General features: G+C 35.0%; 1 protein-coding gene across 1 annotated transcript in view; it reads right to left on the bottom strand.

Moving 5' to 3' along the window:
- CSMD1 (CUB and Sushi multiple domains 1) overlaps positions 1 to 19,605 on the bottom strand; it is a 1,071,884-nt gene that overhangs the window by 8,101 nt on the left and 1,044,178 nt on the right. The window contains exons 64-68 of the mRNA XM_070732892.1: positions 14,649 to 14,828; positions 8,663 to 8,707; positions 4,802 to 4,963; positions 2,565 to 2,677; positions 662 to 749 (exon numbers count right to left, since the gene is read on the bottom strand). Of these exons, the coding sequence (XP_070588993.1) occupies positions 662 to 749; positions 2,565 to 2,677; positions 4,802 to 4,963; positions 8,663 to 8,707; positions 14,649 to 14,828 (588 nt within the window). The remainder of the gene's footprint in view (positions 1 to 661; positions 750 to 2,564; positions 2,678 to 4,801; positions 4,964 to 8,662; positions 8,708 to 14,648; positions 14,829 to 19,605) is intronic.

Below are 19,605 nucleotides of genomic sequence, written 5' to 3'. Positions count from 1 at the left end.
TTATTCACCCAAGTGTCCAAGACGGGAACATATTTTGAACTCTGTCCCCTACAATAATTCTATTTCCATTATCCTAGGATCAAAAAGTAAGATGAAAAAAAAATGGTATGGCCTATTAGAAATGCAAGAGATATATCAAATCCTTGGTAGATTTGAAACTGAAACTTATTTTCTTTTTATTTCAAAGACATGTAAAATTCAAAAGAACCTAAGTGATTTAAATGGCACAGAATGCTCTCCATCATCAAACGGAAACTTTAATAATTTGTAAAGGTATTTTAGGCTGCAATCAATGTAAGCAAGTCCCAGTGAACATAATTGGGGCTTACTTTTCAATAAACATGCATAGGATTGCATTGCTAAAACATTAGGATAAAATCATCATCATATATTATCTATGCCTCATAAATATTTATACTGAGAGATTTTATGTAAGCAATCTGCAGTTAGGTTGCAGTGGCATCAAAAATGAAATAGCTGCATCAAAAATATTGAAATAGATACATAATGTCACATTTTATTTAATACAGGTGAATTATAAATTTGATGAGAATGCAACAAAACAAATATTTGTTCTAATTGCTCACTCACTGAATGAAGTAACATAGGTCAATGGGAGCGACATACAATACACTATGGAGTGTTCAAAAGGCATTCTTACTTTCTCTTTGGAACATAAATTTTCCAAAATCTTTTCCATGGATATCACCTTGATAAGTAAAGACACCTCTTTCAAGCCCAGATGATACCTGAAACAGAAAGAATCTGTCTCAAATCAATTTGTTGACTGAATAAACTAATCCACAATATTATTAATTTATCCATATTTCATACTATTCATTTATTTATCTATTCATTCCATTTCTACAGCTGCCCAACTCAATCATGTGACTCAAGATGACTGATAAATATAAAAAAATATTTAAATCTTTTTAACTTTATGAATAATTTAAATGAAAGCATTATTGAAGTAATATACCATACATCTGTATTAACTGTGCTTGCACATGAGATACCTCCCCCCCACACACATAGACACATACATGCACACAGATGATTTGAACAGTAGGTATGAGACAGAGGGTAAAGTACATCTTCTGAAGCAGATGCTAGAAATTTATGAAGCTTGCATATGCTTATATTACTTGATTGATTGATTGATTGATTGATTTGGATTTGGATTTGTATGCCGCCCCTCTCCGAGGATTCGGGGCGGCTCACAACATATACAAAAAACACAATAGCATAGTAATCCAATTAATATCCATAAACATAATCTTAAAAATAATTTTAAAAATTCTAACTTTAAAAACTTTCATTAGCACTCATTCAATAAAATCATACTAAAAACATTCATTGGTCAAGGGGAAGATCTAGTAACCCCAGGCCTGGCGACAAAGATGAGTTTTTTAAACTCTTTCGAAAGGCAAAGAGAGTGGGGGCAGTGTGAATCTCCAGGGGGGGAGCTGATTCCAGAGGGTCGGGGCTCCCACAGAGAAGGCTCTTCCCTGAGGTCCCGCCTGCCAACATTGTCTGGCCGACTGGACCCTAAGGAGATGAACTCTGTGGAACCTCACCAGTCGCTGGGATTTGTGGGGCAGAAGGCAGTATTGGAGATAGTCTGGTCCTATGCCATGTAGGGCTTTATAGGTCATAACCAACACTTTGTATTGTGTCTGGAAACAGATTGGTAGCCAATACAGTCGGTGGAGTGATGACGAGGTATGGGCATTATTCAGTAATAGTTGATGGCTGTATTTAGGCTAGCTCTTTCAGTGAAGGAAGAATGATATAGCGGAAGAGAGGAAGGCAGGTAAGGCACAGTGATGTAGACTTTTCCTTTTTTTGCTCTCTCTTTTTGTGACAGTGAGAAAAAGTAATGGGTTGCTCCCAATTCAACCTGGTTCTGCAAACAGGTAGTGGCAGCATGAGGCTCCACCAACCCACCTGGGATGCTTGATCTACCTGCCCGGGACCCTTCTATGCATGCATAGAAGAATTGCACACAAAAAGTGATGGAAAAAACAAGAAAAATGGAATGTTTTGGCCTTCCCCAAGCCCCTAGGTGCACCCTGCAGGCCTCCCAAACCCTCTATGCACCCCATTTTCACATACAGGTAGTCCTCTACGTACAACACTTTTAAGTTACAACAGCATTTTAAAATGTGAATTGGAACCATTTTTCACACTTACAAACTTTGCAGCATCCCCTTGGGGACATGTGAACAAGCAAAGTTAATGGGGAAGTTAGATTCACTTAACAAACTTGCTATTCACTTAATAGTTGCAGTGATTCACTTAGTAACCATGTCAAGAAAGATCATAAAATGGGTCAAAACTCACTTAACACCTATCTTGTTTAGTAATAGAAATGTTGGGTTCAATTAGTACGTTGAGGACTATCCGTATAATATATATGCATTCATGTAAGATCCCACTCAAAGAAGAAAATTATATGGTATGCAATATTATATAAAATATAATTATAGGTCTTATATTTGGTGACGCGACTCAAACAGTTCAATACAGTTAACATTTTTTTTACGGGATATGTATTTACTTACATAGCCATCCAATGCCCACTTGTCTTTTTCAAGCTTGTTTACAAAACCTTCTTTAGGATTTTTAACATGATAGACTTTCAGAAGCAAATGAGCTTCTTCTTTCTTGTAAGTGCCTATTAAAGGATATTATTGGAAAGCAAGTTTATACAACCATATGTGTTCAGGAAATCTGTATGTGAAAATAAGTTTAATTATCCTTTCAACTTCATTTACATAAAATGAAGACTAATTAGTGGTTGCTATGCAAATGAGTAAAAAGGCCACAAATACCTACTTTGTTACAGTAATGCTTCTAAACTAGATCATATGTTACCTGAATGTCATGGCAATGTTTTTATAACATACCCTAGTAAAAATGTGGCAATTATGAAATCAGCAGGACATATGACACTATTTTATTTAATGATTAGCTTATCACATATAATTCTGGGCTTCAGATATTACAAAATCCAAATACAAATCCTAATTTGCCCAAATTAAGTATGAAGTGGACTTGTGAGACTGCAATTCATCACTCTCTTAACCATCCCTCCATAGAATATTTGTCCTTTATTTCTAGCACTTCAGTAAAATACCTATGTGATACTTTCGAGCTGAATATCGCTTTACAAAAATCACACAGAATTTTAAAGTTTAAATATACATTTGGAAACCTAGCTGTCCTTCTAAATTTATGCTATTGAAAAGTCAAGCTATTTTTTAAAATAATAATAAAAGTAGTTGCATATTAACCTATAATTATTAATGGCTAAATAATGCTGAAACATTTTAAACATGATGTATTTCACATATTTCCATGTTTTACCATTCTCATTAAAAGAGAATAATTCAAGATTAAAATAGGCGGCAGAGTACCAAAAGAAAATTATGACTATGTATACCCAAACCAAACTTCAAATAGAAATTGCAGATACTGAAAATCGTAATAAAACTGAACTACAGATGTTAGTTCTAGTTAAAGAAATCAACTTAGTGTGTTAGGAAATTATAAAGTCCAAACTATAGCAATATAGTTGTTAAAATTTAGTTTCCATTTGTTTTGTTTTCTTTTGATCAAGCATCGGGTGATTTTGTCCACTTTTTTCAACATATGTTTCCCAGATTGTTAGTTTGTGTGTGTGTGTATCTGTTCAAACTTACAAAGAATTGATTAAAAAAATTAAGGGACACTAGTATAGATATATTTGAAACTATTTAGCTCTCATCCGCTAGCTATACCCTTCTAGGATTTGAACCTGGGCTGCTTGCCTTGTTAGGCAAAAGGAAGAAGTATGCTCCCTCCCATATTTGGGTGTAGCAGGTGACTTGACAGAAACACATTGTGTGTGTGTGTGAGTGTGTGTGTAGCATATTTTTGCTGATAATGAAAAGGAAAGGATATATCCATATCTATACTCATATAAACATATACATGTAAGTCTTGCATATATGTACATGTACATACCTATACCTGTGAAATCTATGAAAACAAATGGTGCAGTAAATTCAGTGGGAAATATGCTAGAAGATTGCAAATCATGGTCATGTGCAGAAGTGGTATTCGGCCAGTTTGAACCAGTTTGCGGTGATTGGCGGTGATTGGCAGTGATTGGGGGTGGGGGGCCTCCCACCCGCTCAGACATAATGCCATCCTATTTGGCCATGTATTTGAGGCTGGGTGCAGCATGTGTGGAAGGGCGTAGAATGTGTGGAAGGCGTGTGCACAGAGTAGGCTACTGCAGGGGTGGAACGCAGTGGGGTAGCGAAAATGGAGCTCCACCGCAGAGCACCCAATTTGCACTGAAATATGTTGAAAGAAAATGCAGGGTGTCCTGCATAAGTCACACCCACAATTTTGGTAGTAAAATTTTTGGTAGCCCTTCACTGCATGTGCATGAGTAAAGTGCATGCACATGAGGCTATATGCATGTGCAGAAGTTATGTGCAAGTGCACCTATTCGTGCACATTTGCGAACCGGAAGATGAATGAATACCACCAATTGTCATATGAAGTTTAAACAACTATGTGTGCTTTGTTTAATGACTATACTAAGGACTGCTAGAACTAGCATCACTAAGTGGGGTGATTACATGATACTTTGCTTAACAACTAATTTGCTTAGCGATGGAGCATCCAGTTTCAATTAGGATTATTAAATAATGACTACCATATATCCATGAAATGTCCATGACCTTTAAATCAGCATACCATTTGGATAACTTTGATGATGTACTGTATGTCCAGTTTTTAATCTCACCTGATAATTTAAGTTGCATGCTGGCTGCATCAATGAAAGTAGCATTCACTTTACTGCTTGTAGCATTGAACCAGTCAACTGTAAGAGTTGCAACTTGTCTTTTCCCTAGATGCTCATAAAACCCCTTCCACAGTGAATTTATAAAAAATACATCAGAGGGAACTGAAGAAGAAAGACAAAAGGAAATCACCTTGGTCTACAAACAGATGTCTTTAAAAAAATCAAAAAGTTATTCAGTACATTATTATAGCTGGCACACACAGGTGGTTCCATAATTGGTAATACTTGTCAATCTGAAATATTAATGTATCAATGATAACACTTCTGGCAAATCTTGATGTATAGATGTTTAGGGCTTTTGTCTATTGTACCATGAATAATTGTAAATCCAAATAAATTAATTTCATACTTTGATTCAAAGCCCCACCAGTTTCTTAGTTTAAAACTGTTTTGCCCATTTCTACAGCATCTCTTCCCCCAAAACGTGCATGATTTTATACACACACAAGCACACACACACATTTTCCTATACATTTGTTCCCCAGTATTCCTTTGAATACATAATTTGGCCATAATTTTTTTCTTTCAAAAAAGTCTCCATAATGAATAGATAGGTAGGAAAATGCCAAATTAACAACATTTGTTTTAAAATAAATTTCAAGAAACCTCTCTCCCTCCTCCCCTTTCTCAATCTCTTTTCCAGCTCTCCAAAAATTATGAGGAAATGACTTTTCTTAAAAAATGTGGTTTTTTAAATAAAAAATTACACTGATATTGGTTATTGTAATGAAATGTTTTAGTTAAGAACAGCATTCATCCATTAGGGAAAAAATAGCTCAAGGCAGTTTGGATGCATTCTTGATAAATGGTTAAATTCCATTTATTTCATTGAGAATCATACAAGAAAAACTGGATATTGGTGTACAGTTTAAAATTTCGGTAAAGAATCAATATGATGTCTGATTCTCATGCCTGCAATAAGACAATGTCCTCCATATTGGTTACTCTCATGGTAACTTTGTTGTTTAAAATATAGGGCATCTTATTTATCACCCTCTTTTCCTCACAGTCAAAAGGTGGCCACAAATTCTGGGTTTTCTTTCATTATTTGGGAGATAAGCAACAGCAAAATCTCTCAGTCAGCAAGGAAATTGATGAATTGTAATGTATCATGGTATCAATTATACTGTGCAAATTAATTACTCTTTCATCTCAGATTTTAGTTTCATTGGTAGGTGAGAGAGACAGGAAACACATTTTGTTTAAAGAATAAAAAGACATATTACACATTCAACACTGAAGACACACTGAAAGCATTGTAAGGTTATAACACCAATGAAAAGAATGCACAGGTAGCTGGATAATTATGAATACTAGTCTTGTGATATGAATTTTTCATTTTGTAGCATTATGGGCTAATTAGCCCTCAAGCTGAAACATCTAGGTGAGAATTATATAAACATATCTGAGCAAGTAAAATTCTTGTTCTGTGTTGGCATTGATATATGTTTCACTGGTACCTGAGTAAGTTACAGTACAGAGAAAACATAACTGAGCCATGGAAGTAAGTGCTGCTAGTGTGGTTATTTTATTCTCCGAGGGCCCACAGACTCGAAATTCTACACTAAGCTCCGTATAATAAATAAGCAATAATACATAGTTTCAGAAATCTCTCAAAATTTTAGCATTTTCATATAAAATCTTTTTAGGTGGAAATAGTAGGATCGTTCAAATCACAAGCTCTTAGGCATATTTTTTTTTTACAAAAATATTTAATTTCTATTTACTATGTAATCTTGTGCAATTTGTTGTGGATGCCATCTGTGCATATACCACGACACTTACAAGCACTATATGTCAAGGAAGAAGGAGGGAAGACCTATGGGTATTGTTAGACATCTTTTTGAACAAGAATATATTTAAGGTTAGTGTTTTGTGACAGCTTTTAATCTGTGATAGGTTGAATCATAATTCAAGAATTTCTGAAAAGTTGTTTTTGTTTAAGAAAAGTTAGGAAGAAGAGAATCCCAAGGACTACTGTGTTTCAAGAGGAATGCCTATTTATAAAATCAATGGTCAAATTTAGAACTTAAATTTATTATATTTCAATTTTAGATCCCAAATTTTAGTAGACATTTTCCATTTTCAAATCATGTCCTGGCTGATTTGTACAACTGGTCACATGGTATTTTTATCTGTAAATCCTCCTCTGAGGCCAGGCTTATGAATGTGAAAGTTAAACATATCCAGGAGAAACTGAAATTTAAAACTGAACCAATTAAAATATACAGCATTATGAAATGAATTTGATTTTTTAAATATATTTGTTTTTCTCTAGCATGCTATTTATAAAATGGAAGCAGAATAATTTTTAGACATGACACCTATGGTGTTGTTTAACTCCTACTTTTATGATAAGGCTCTCCATTATAGAACATTGTCTGATATAAAGCAATAGTCTGTCTAGATTCTAACATATAATATACAGATCATTTAAAATCTAGTTCTAAGTTTTAATTTCTGGAAAACAGTTTCTAGTTCTAGAACCAATGCCATCTACTTTTATGATGATAACACTATGCATTGACTGTGCAACTAGAAAATACATGGGGAAACCACATGATTGAATATACTCCGTCTATCTGTCTACTAAGCCAAGCTGTGCATGCAAGGTCAGAAACACCTTTTTGTTATGCATTAGAATAATTTATTGCAGACTTCTGAACAAGCCAGAAAAGGGGGCCATTGTTTTAAGAGTTGTATTAATATTAAATATGTGTTTATTTTTCTTTAGCATGCTATTATCTTTTTTTCAAGCTTGCAAGGGGTCAGGAAAAAGATCTGGTTGAATTAATAAGTAGTGAAGAGGTGCACAATGTGCTTGTATGAGGTTCAGAATATTTTTTGAAATCACTTATAGCTCAATATATTATAACAGAGTAACAGAGTTAGAAGGGACCTTGAATGTCTTCTAGTCCAACACTTATATCATTACGGACAACTGGTTGCCTAACCTCTTCTTAAATCTTTCAGTGTTGGTGCAATGAATGCAACCAGTTCCATTGATTAATTGTTCTTACTGTCAAGAAATTTCTCCTTGGTTCTAGTTGGCTCTCTCTTTGGTAAGTTTCCATCCATTATGTCTTGTCTTGCCTTCAGGTGCTTTGGAGAATAGGTTGTCACCCTCTTCTTGATATTCGAATATTGGAAGACTGCTATCATGTCAGCTCCAATCCTTCTCTTCATTAGGCTAGACACTCTTAATTCTTGCAACTCTTCATTCTATGTTTTAGCCTCTAACCTTCTAATCATCATTGTTACTCTTCTCTGGACTCTTTCTAGAGTCTCAGTAACTTGTTTATATCACAGTGACCAAAATTCAACCCGGTATTCCAAGTTTTGTCTTACTAAAGCAATATCAAGCTGTACTAACACAGCACATTATTTTGACACTCTGACACCTAGAACTGTATTGGAGGGGGGGGGGTTGCGGGAGAGGACAGCTGTGAGCAATTGCTTGCTCACCCTTAAGTGTTTTTCCCGCTAAGATTCCTAGATCCCTTTCATATTCCTTCCAAACAAAAAAGTTGCACAAGGTGCCAGACTTGGGCCTCCAGATCCAATTCACAAGTTTTTATGTGTGTGGGTAATGAAAATACCCCTAAATAGTGCCAAAATTATGGGTACTTTAAAAAAAGAAAGAAAGTGTGGTTTCAGACAATTGAGCTTATATTTGAGTATTTAGGTAAATTTTTATATCAGTAATGAAGTGTTCTGATAAAGCTAGAAGTATTTTTATTGTATGAGAAACTGCAGAAGAATTTAAGGTGCTTAGTTCTAAAACTGTTCTCATATACAAACCTGGTGTTTTAGTTACTGTCTCATTAACTTCTCTCACTCCTTTACCTACAAGTAAAAAGACAAATTATCATTTTTATGAACATATTCTTAATTGTTGATACATAACGCTTGACTGAGGCAATTGTGTGTTTTCTGATACACCTATTATTTATGATAGACATAGCTAAAATCTATATTACATATTGAACCAAATATATAGTTCTGTATATTTATCAGAAAAAAATAAAACTTTCAGGAGTCCAAAGTTTGCATCATGGGAAGTTTGCTGATTGGGGGGGGGGGATTGCTGCTCTCTTTTCTATTAAAAAAAATTTTTATATCAACCACAGTGCTGTAACAGAGAGCCTTAAACTGGTAATGATGAAGGTGTACATGTATGTCTTCATACACATTGAAAAACTATAATTAAATTCTATTAAACTAATGACATAATTATAAGCCAGAAACAGCCAGGACTATGATCATATTTCTTACTATGCACCAGTGGTTGGAAAACCTCTTGGTAATAGTACTATATAACAAACAATTCAATTTTGCTGCACTACATATACAAATCCTTTATCTTGGAGTGCATCTCCTGCTAAATCTAGTAGCAGTATAATTTGATGCATCTTAACTCGCAATGGCCAATGACCACAATGGCCAATGACCACAATGTGATTAGGAATGTAGACTATGACTAGGAAAGGGGACTTCCTGAAATGCAACAAGGAAAAATAGGCAGGCATTCAGGAAATAGTCCTGGATTATCATGTTCCTATTTGAAAAAGGCCAGCATTTTAAGCATAGTAATAAACAAAAAGAAACAACAGTTTTTTTAAAGTGTTGAATCCAGAAAGCAAAGAGCTGTAAAGAACAATTCTTATCAAATCTCCCTTTTTGCTTATATGTTAACTTCTACTTTTTTTAAAAAAATACAGATAGATTTATAGGAAAGTTTATTTGTTTCTCATCAGGTGAAAAACATGCAACCTCATATTTATTTTGCAAGTGGATTTCTTGTAGATGTTCAGAGAAAGTTTATTTACATATTGAACTTACATTGTATTATATGCACATCAAAGACTAAAAGACACACATGAAAAACTAAGACAGTGACATAGATATTAGTAATGCATGTGTTGGATTAAGACTCGGCAACCTATAACTCTGCAAATCCCTCTGAATCCTTAACTCTCACCAGATGCATCATGGCCAATATTACTTTAGCACACCTAGAAAGCCGTAGATTGTTCATTCTTAGCTCAATCCAAACAAAGTTTTCATATTATAGTACATGATAGCTACTTATTTCTATAAGAGGGAGACCACATGAAGACTTTCAGATCATCCAGCTAACCTATAGGAGCCTATTGCAAGCAACATTAAGAGCTATGGTGATATCTTTCTGAAGCAAGTTGGGCTTTACCATAGTGGATTGGTAAAGTGGAAGCCCAAGTTGGGCTTTACCATAGTGGATTGGAGTATGGTTGTTATATGATTCTCGACAAGCCAACAGTTACAAGTAAAAGCTATTTTCTTCCATAAATCTAGGAATACAATCATTTTTGAGAGATATATTGTCTAAAAATGGTCTAAGCTACAAATCAAGGCAGCAAAATCAGATGTCAATTTTCTTTAAAGAAGAATGTTTCTATTATTTGGCCTATAGCACTACAAGACATTAGAAAGGAAATGTGAATGAACCCAAACCAACATATCAGACTTTGGAATGTTGCGTGACAATAAACTTTCTTGCTTACCATCTTAGAGGAAGAATACACATTCTTAAAATATACATAAAGTGGCATATTTATTAATTAGAAATGCAAATGAATAAAACCTATTTTAGAAAATTGACTATCCAGGAAAGTAGAGGTAAAGTTCAAAATAAGAACATAAGCAACGCCCTTTTGTCCATGTCGTCCACCAATCTCTTCTCACATTAGTCAACAAACCACACAAGGAAACCCTGGCATATGCCTTCAAAGGCAGGCACACTATCATTAAAGCCAATGTCCAGTGATTTTCATGAATCTCATGAATTTATCTGGCATTTTGGAAGCCAGCCAAACTATTAGCTGACAGTCATTTAGTATTAGCAAATTCTAAAAGTTTAATTAAAAGTTGTACATTTTTTATTCTTTTTGTCTAAGTCACCGTAGAGGGCCGGCATATAATTTTAATTAATGATGATGATGATGATGATGATGATGATGATGATGATGATGATTCCAGGATTCAGCTTCCTAGGGTAATCTCTGCTTCTACTACTTTGGAAAAGCGAAAACATCTTAATCTTGTCTACTTTCTCCACATTGTACACAGTTTTATACATCTCAATCATGTGCCCTCATTCACCTTCTTTCTAGAATAGAAAGTCTCAAATGTTCCAGCCTTTCCTCATACAGAAACTGCTTCAGCACTTTCATCATCTCAGTTGCCCTTTTCTGAACTGTATCATATATTCCAATATTCCAGAGGTGTTCACACTGTTGATTTACACCAAGGGCATTACAATGTTGGCAGCTATTTTCAATATCATTTCTAATTATTCCTAACAAGCTTTTGGCCTTTTTACAGCAGATGTACACCCTGTTGAAACCATCATTGAAATGTTTACCTTTACTCCAAGAGCTCTTCCCTCATCAATCACTGTTATTTCTGATGTAATTAGTTTGTATGAAGAGTTAATATTTTGGATCCAGCATGCATTATTTTATCCTTGTTAATATTGAATGACATTTGATATTTTGATGCCCATTTCCCTATTGCACCGAGATATTTATTGCTTTTGCCACTTTGAACAGTTCGTTGTCACCGGCAAACATGGCTAGACCACTGATCATGCCCAGTTCCAGAACTTTTATAAATACTTTTACAAATTGTCAGGTCCCCAAATAAAAGGCAAGTAAAAAGAATTAATCTTCTCATTTTAATATTTTTTGGGGGATGGGGGAGGAACTGTTTTAAAGTCTGAATTTTAGCCCCTCCTCTTTCTCAAGGGCCAAAACAGTAAGTCAAGTAGCTAGCCCAAGCTACAAAAACCCTCAGAAACTTAAGCATTTTGTCCAGAATTTCACATTTAACTCCTTCGCCTCACTGTTCTTTTTAATGGACAATTTCTACCCAAATTTCCCTGGCTAAAACTTTCTGTTTTACTTCTCCTCTGTTTAGCTGCAGGCAACCTCTTAACCTTAATAGACTTAATTGTGCATGATATGTGTGTGTCTATGAGTATAATTCTGAAGTAATGCTGTTTGACACTAAAAAGCCGTCTCAAGTTCTTAAGGGGTAACTTTAAGGAGACTGTTAAAGAAGACAAATTGACCAAAAGAAATAAAGAAAAAAAAGGCAGAAAATAGATTTAGAAAAGGCAAGGAGAAGTTATTAGAGAAATTGCCTACTTCCCTCAGCTAGCATCCACAAATATGTAATTCTCCAAACAATTTAAGAGGAAGTATGAGGCCTAAAACTACCACCAAATTTAATACACCTACCCCAAGATGGGTTATTAAACTGATGCTTTAATTGCAATTTACTGAACATAATTATCTGTATTTTTAGCAAGGATATATTAAATTCTTTATTCAGTTGAATGTGTATTTTGCTTCCTACTCCTATTACATAAATCCTAGTTCCTGTTCCTTATAATTCAATTTTGTTCAGTTGTTTTCTACTCATTCCAACCCTGCTTTTAAGAACTTGATGGAGCAACAACATAATAGATAGGTTTAGTCAGAATTGGACAAATCACCATGGACTACTCGCTATGGAACAACTCATCACAGGACAATCTAACAATTCAATTTAATTATTTAAAACAAATAAAAATATTGTCATATTTGTCATACACATTTCCTTTCATTTCATTTCATTTTATTGGATTTGTATGCCGCCCCTCTCCGTAGACTCGGGGCGGCTAACAACAGTAATAAAAACCCTCCCCCCTCCTTTTGCATCCTTTATAAATGATTCTATTCAACTATTTCTTTGATGTTAGTGTAACTCTTGCTCCATAGTGAGTTCTCAAGTTGGCTGTCGTGAGTTGTCCAATTGTGAGTTGGTCATGGCAAATTAGCTGTGGTGAGTTGGCCATAGTGAATTGTCATAAACCCTAGCTAGTATCAACTTTCCTCTTTCCCACTTGAGAATTTAAGATTCATAGTTGCAAATACCAAATGGTTTGTGGAAAGTATTACTAGAATTACAAATGTGGTGGCTCTAATTAGCTACCTGTCTGTTAATGATAACAAAAGATAAATCATCTGTTTGGAGCATAGTATTTACACCATCTTCTTGTGGATAAAATCAATCATGTCTGCTGAGGCTTTTTCCATGTTCAAGATTAATCAAGATTTTTCCCCCACCAGCATCAAAATGCCATAAGCCTTCTCTTCTTATTATAAATGTAAAGTCTTGAAGTAGAAACAAACAAGTAGGCAACATTTATTGCCAAAAGGAGCAAATCTTTTATTCCCATAAGAAATTAGGCAACTTTATATATTGGCAGTTTTTTCTGGAATCAATAACATTTATTTATCATATTTATATTCTGCCTTTAATTCAGAAGCTTATAGACATACATTTCCCTCCTCCTATTCATCTTTATAAGAATCATGTGAAAATATTTGACTGAGATACAGACTGTTCCAAAGTCATTCGGTAATCTACCTCTCCCACTCCTAGTTTAATTTCTTAACTCTGTTACTCTACTAGATAAATTAAACAATCCTTCTATTTATTAGTATTAATTTTGACAGTTATAAAGCCTATATATCTGGGCAATTATTTGTAGTGCTTCCTTGAAATTCCATCTAACTCTTATGTTTTCTTAATTGGTAATATTAATACCTGAGACCGAAAGGAATCTGCCTGCACCTTTTCTAATTAACAAATGTTATTAAAAAACAGAAGCTGCATGCCTTCTAATAAAATGTGTTAATCTGAGAGACCTGAGCTATATGAGAAACATCTAAACTGCTTCCTTTCACCATTTCAAGAATATTAATACAAAGGAAGAGGAAAGGGACAATCTACATTCATAGATTATTTTGCAAAATTGCTGACTAACATGATCTAGACTTCTACTACATGTTTAGTATCCACAAAATACATTAAACCAGTGGTTTTCAACCTTTCTAATGCCATGACCCCTTAATACAGTTCCTCATGTTGTGGAGACCCCCAACCATAAGTCAGAGAGACACCCCCACTGTAAATGCCTGAATGGTCGGATTGTAATTAATTTAAGTTTTAGTTTCTAACACCTTGGGAAATTTGTCATTTGACTGCAAAAGGGGTCCCGATCCCCAGGTTGAGAACTATTGCTTTAAACAATCATACTTTCTTAGCATGGAGAAACTTTCAATAACTAAAGCAAAATGAAAGACATAATTACTCCTCAGAACTTGCCTTGTTTCTAAAAGTACACTTTGATCACTACTCCATCAGTTTAGTATTTCTTTTTGTAAAATACCCACCAATAAAATTACCTCTTTCCCCCTTGTTCTCCTTACTGAGCAGAATTTTTAGCAAATCAGCATTTCACTAGTGATGTTTATGGAGGTAGCAACAGAAAAGAAGAGGGAGTGCTGCCCTTGGAATCTAAGCAACTCCAAGATGTCTCAACAGCTCATGACACTATTTGCCAAAGTTTCCCACGAGTACTCTGTCCAACGGATGACTACCCATTGCATGTTAATATTTCTATCTTGAATATAGAAGACAATATTTGTTGTCATTATTTTGTGCCACTATTTTTCAGGAAGATAATATATAATATGATTATAATATGACGGGATAGATAGATAGATAGATAGGTAGATAGGTAGGTAGGTAGGTAGGTAGGTAGGTAGATAGGTAGATAGGTAGATAGGTAGATAGGTAGATAGGTAGATAGGTAGATAGGTAGATAGGTAGGTAGGTAGGTTTTAAACATTTTTAATAAATTAGAAATGGACCCTATAAACTATTAAACTTTACCATTAATTTATCAGAGACTTACTTTTACAAACAGGTGATTTTCCTGTCCATTTCATGTCTGGTTTACATGTCCGGTGTTCTGATCCACCAGCAAGAAAAAATCCCGGCTGACACGTATACACCAGAGTGTAGCCTAGTGTAGGTAGATCTATTGCTTTTACGTCTACATTCGCTGGCGTCTCTGGCTGTCTGCAACCATGAGCTGAAAAAGTTTTAAAAGCTTTTGAAATATTTTAAAACAACAGCAGAAATTAGACCTTTTGTAGGATAAGTGACAAATATTTTTTACTTTAGATTTTTACTTGGAAAAACATATCATTAGCATATCATTGCTATTTATTTCTCTATGCTGTTAATGCAAAACAATGTAAGAGAGAAATGTGAAAAAGCTGCAACTGGTTTTGCTGTGATACACCACAATATCCTGCACATGATGCACTGATAATCATTAGAAGATAACAAGGAAAAATTGGGGGGGGGGAACCAAACAGGCTGCTTAACTGTTGTTATACCTCTTGAAGTGGCCATCTGTGCTTATTATTTTTTATTATTATTTATTAGATTTGTATGCCGCCCTCTCCATAGACTCGGGGCGGCTAACAACAATAACAAGAACAATGTAAGAACAAATCTAATAATTTAAAAAACACTAAAAACCCCATTATTAAAAGCAAACACACACACAAACATTCCATGTATAAACTGTATAGGCCCGGGGGAGATGTGTCAGTTCCCCCATGCCTGACGGCAGAGATGGGTCTTAAGAACTTTACGAAAGGCAAGGAGGGTGGGGGCAGTTCTAATCTCCGGGGGGAGCTGGTTCCAGAGGGTCAGGGCCGCCACAGAGAAGGCTCTTCTCCTGTGTCCCGCCAAACGACATTGTCTAGTCGACGGGACCCGGAGAAGGCCAACTCAGTGGGACCTAACTTCCATAAATATTCTTTTGAAAACATTCTGAATCACAATTTTCTTGGTGTTCCTTGACTGCTCCACCCTACTATACATTCCTGAATCAGCTGCCTAAATTTCTTGAGCAAACACCTTCCCACATATCCCCAGTCACTAGGACAATCAGACCAATGAAAAGGCTATTGAAAGAAAGAAAGTTACAGGCAAACAACCTGCTTTACTTTATTGTGATCTCTTGTATTACCTACAAGAAAGAATAGCCAAGTATGCTGAGGCACTTAATGAAGCAAACATCAAAGCAACCTGGAGAGTGAAGTAGGAATAGGGAACAAAGATTGATGGCTCGGACCAGTTATGTCTTACAAAGCTGTTGTACAATCAGAAAATCCCCCCATGGAATGAAATGTATTAATCTTTCTTAAGCAGATAATTCTCTCTGAAGAAACTGACAATCCTTGCTGTGAAAACTATAAAGTAGAAGCAGCAGCATTTGTGTAAAGTTCACCAAGTAGCTAAGAATTGGAGTAGACTAATGAAGTGCTTGGGGAAGAAAATATATCAGCAAAATGGTATCATAGTAAAGTGAAAAGTGGAATCATGAATAGGAAGCTAATATGGAGGTACAACATTTCCTTGTTCTAATGAAATACTATATACAAGGGATCACTTCTGAAAGCTCTCTACTCATTTGCTCAGTGTGGTATAGAATTTTCTTAAAGAGAAGCCAGCTTCATCAACAAAAGGCATAAGATGGATGAGACAATAGAAATATTCTTTAAAAAGTTGTACTGGCATTATGGAAGCCTTCTAAACATTACCTTTAAAATAGTTTGAATATACAGTACAGTTGAAGTATAAAAAAGTAATTTTTTTAAGAGATGGAAGATTTCAAATGCTGAATTTAAAGAGCTGATAAAATCTCAAATCAATCATTAATGATAGATGAGAGAGGAATGAAATAGAGAAAAAAGCAAAAGCTTTCACTAGCCTCAAAGGACTTCCATATTGATGCTTTCTCTACAGCTCTAAAAATAGGCTTTGCCTCTTGTTTTCTGTGTAGCCCAGTAGATCTGCCATACGATGAGCCACTGAGTCCAAAACTCAGCACAGCAAAGAACTCCTTGGTGCTACGTGCACGGCACTAGTTGCGTCTCTCACTCATGTGACAACTCTACTTTGCAGAGGTTATTGGTTTATTTTGCACATAAATGTGCCTCCCCCCATTTTTGTGAATTTCTTTTAGGTTTATTGATAATTTTGCCTGTAAAATGCATTCGATTTTACTAAAGTTGGTGTGGGATTGGTATCTTGAACATTTCTGAACATAATGATATAAAAATTGAACTGGAAAAATGTATGTATATTGGTTTATTTTGTTGATGAAATGTGTGCCCCCCTGTTTTTGTGAAATAGTTTTCAATTTATGGATAGTTTTGCTTGCAAAATGCATTCTATTTTACTAAAGTTGGTGTGGGATTGGTAGATTGAACATTTCTGAACATAATGATATGAAAATTGAACTGGAAAAAATGATGCATATTCATTTATTTTGCACATAAAAGTCTCTCCCCCCCTATTTCAATTTATATAAAAATTATGCTGTTAATTTCAAACTTACATACTTGTTTTTAGTAAAATGGATTTCTTTCATAAAAGTAGTTGTCTGGCTACAATATGCTTGCTTTTCAAAAGGATATTCCAAATATTTCTAGCCAAATATATATAAAAAGTGAAAATAATGGCACACAGCAAGGCCGGGGGGGTTGGGGGTTGGCCCTTTTGTGGCACAAATAAACCAATAAGAATCATTTTTTTCAGTTCATTTCTATTTTTCTTATGTTCAGGATTGTTCAATTTAGTATATCAAAACTTTTGGGGGAATATTCCTTAGAGATTTGTAGCCTAAAAAAAATATAAATTGACACAAAATTCAGAAACCATGGGGGAGGGGCTTTTTGATCAAACTAAAAATATAAGCCTCATTTTTTTCAGTTCAATTTCATATCATTACGTTCATAAATGTTCAAACTAGTTTTCCAGTGGAAAAAGTTTTCAAAAAGACCAAATTCAAGAACCTAAAAAAATTGTTTTTGGTCCGGTCATATACAACCAGAAACAGACTCGACGTGATTTTTTTTTTTTTTTTGCCCAGAAAAGAATTAGCCACCACCCCAAAAATATTGTTTTGATGATCAGCAATGTTAAATTGAGTAAATGAATGCATAAGATATTAAAAATATTTCGGATTTGAAGCCTGCGTAAATATAAAGTGAAAATGTTTGCAAGCAGCCAAGGGGGGGGGAGGGCTTATTTATGATTGTAAACAACCAATAAGAAACATTTCTTTCAGTTCATTTATATTTTTCTTATATTCAGAAATGTTCAAACTACCAATCCCACACCAACTTTAGTAAAATTGAACACATTTTGCAAGCAAAACTATCCATAAATTGAAAAATATTTCACTTTATATTTCACTTCAGGTCGTGCAGAATGCAGCTGTGAGAGCAATCATGGGCTTTCCCAAATATGCCCATGTAACACCAACACTCCGCAGTCTGCACTGGTTGCCGATCAACATACCATACTTCAGAAGAAAAGGATTTAGGGGTAGTGATTTCTGACAGTCTCAAAATGGGTGAACAATGCAGTCAGGTGGTAGGGAAAGCAAGTAGGATGCTTGGCTGCATAGCTAGAGGTATAACAAGCAGGAAGAGGGAGATTATGATCCCGTTATATAGAGTGCTGGTGAGACCACATTTGGAATACTGTGTTCAGTTCTGGAGACCTCACCTACAAAAAGATATTGACAAAATGGAACGGGTCCAAAGACGGGCTACAAGAATGGTGGAAGATCTTAAGCATAAAACGTATCAGGAAAGACTTAATGAACTCAATCTGTATAGTCTGGAGGACAGAAAGAAAAGGGGGGACATGATCGAAACATTTAAATATGTTAAAGGGTTAAATAAGTTCCAGGGGGGAAGTGTTTTTAATAGGAAAGTGAACACAAGAACAAGGGGACACAATCTGAAGTTAGTTGGGGAAAAGATCAAAAGCAACATGAAAAAATATTATTTTACTGAGAGAGTAGTAGATCCTTGGAACAAACTTCCAGCAGACGTGGTAGATAAATCCACAGTAACTGAATTTAAACATGCCTGGGATAAACATATATCCATCCTAAGATAAAATACAGAGAATAGTATAAGGGCAGACTAGATGGACCATGAGGTCTTTTTCTGCCATTAGTCTTCTATGTTTCTATGTTTCTATCAACATAGTGTAGGATAGCTTAATGATCCCCCATTTGATGTTTTCCTCATCAGGAAACAGTCACTGTTCTAGACCCATGGGGTATATTCTTTAGCAATGGTTAGATGAGGCCTCAGTGCTTCAAAGCTGAGATTGGTATCTCAAGTATTTCTCCACTGTTACAATTGCACTGTGATATGGGACATTTCTCTGACCAATGTAACTGAAGCCGAAGGTTTTCTGCAATTTAATACTGATATCTTCAATCATTTAGATTGCCTTTTCACCTTGCTACTTGGATAGCTGTACTAATATGAATGATTGCCTTATATCTGATTTGTGAAGCAACAATGACTTAAGCCAACTGGGATGGCCTTCAATCAAACAGAAAGACAAAGATTGCCCATCTGAGGATGGCAGTTTATTGACATGATTAAGCCATTTTCTAAAGCTGGCCTTCAAGGCCATAGAAATAAGCAATAAGATTGGCAGAAAACAATCAACTGAAACATTAAAAAAACATCAATGAGAATCATGAAAACTATCAACAATGCAATGGAAAACATAATTGAAATAAATCAACTATTAGTCTACTCTCATAATAAGACAAAACATTTCCAGCCACAGTTAAAAAGAATTCAGGTAAATAAATTGTAAATCCTTCAGGGATGCCCAGTGGGTGGGAGCATTTACGGACTAAGAAAATGATTCAGTTCAAGAATATTCATGTGTATGAATCACAAAGATTACAAAGAAGAAACTGAAGTATTTTGCAAATTAGACATTGATCCATAATGTTATTTGTGGATCTGTTT

This window comes from Erythrolamprus reginae, chromosome 1 (genome assembly GCF_031021105.1).
Source record: "Erythrolamprus reginae isolate rEryReg1 chromosome 1, rEryReg1.hap1, whole genome shotgun sequence".
Lineage (NCBI taxonomy): Eukaryota > Metazoa > Chordata > Lepidosauria > Squamata > Dipsadidae > Erythrolamprus > Erythrolamprus reginae.
The sequence above is the reverse complement of the archived record's forward strand: the minus strand, read 5'-3'. Positions and strand labels throughout refer to the sequence as shown.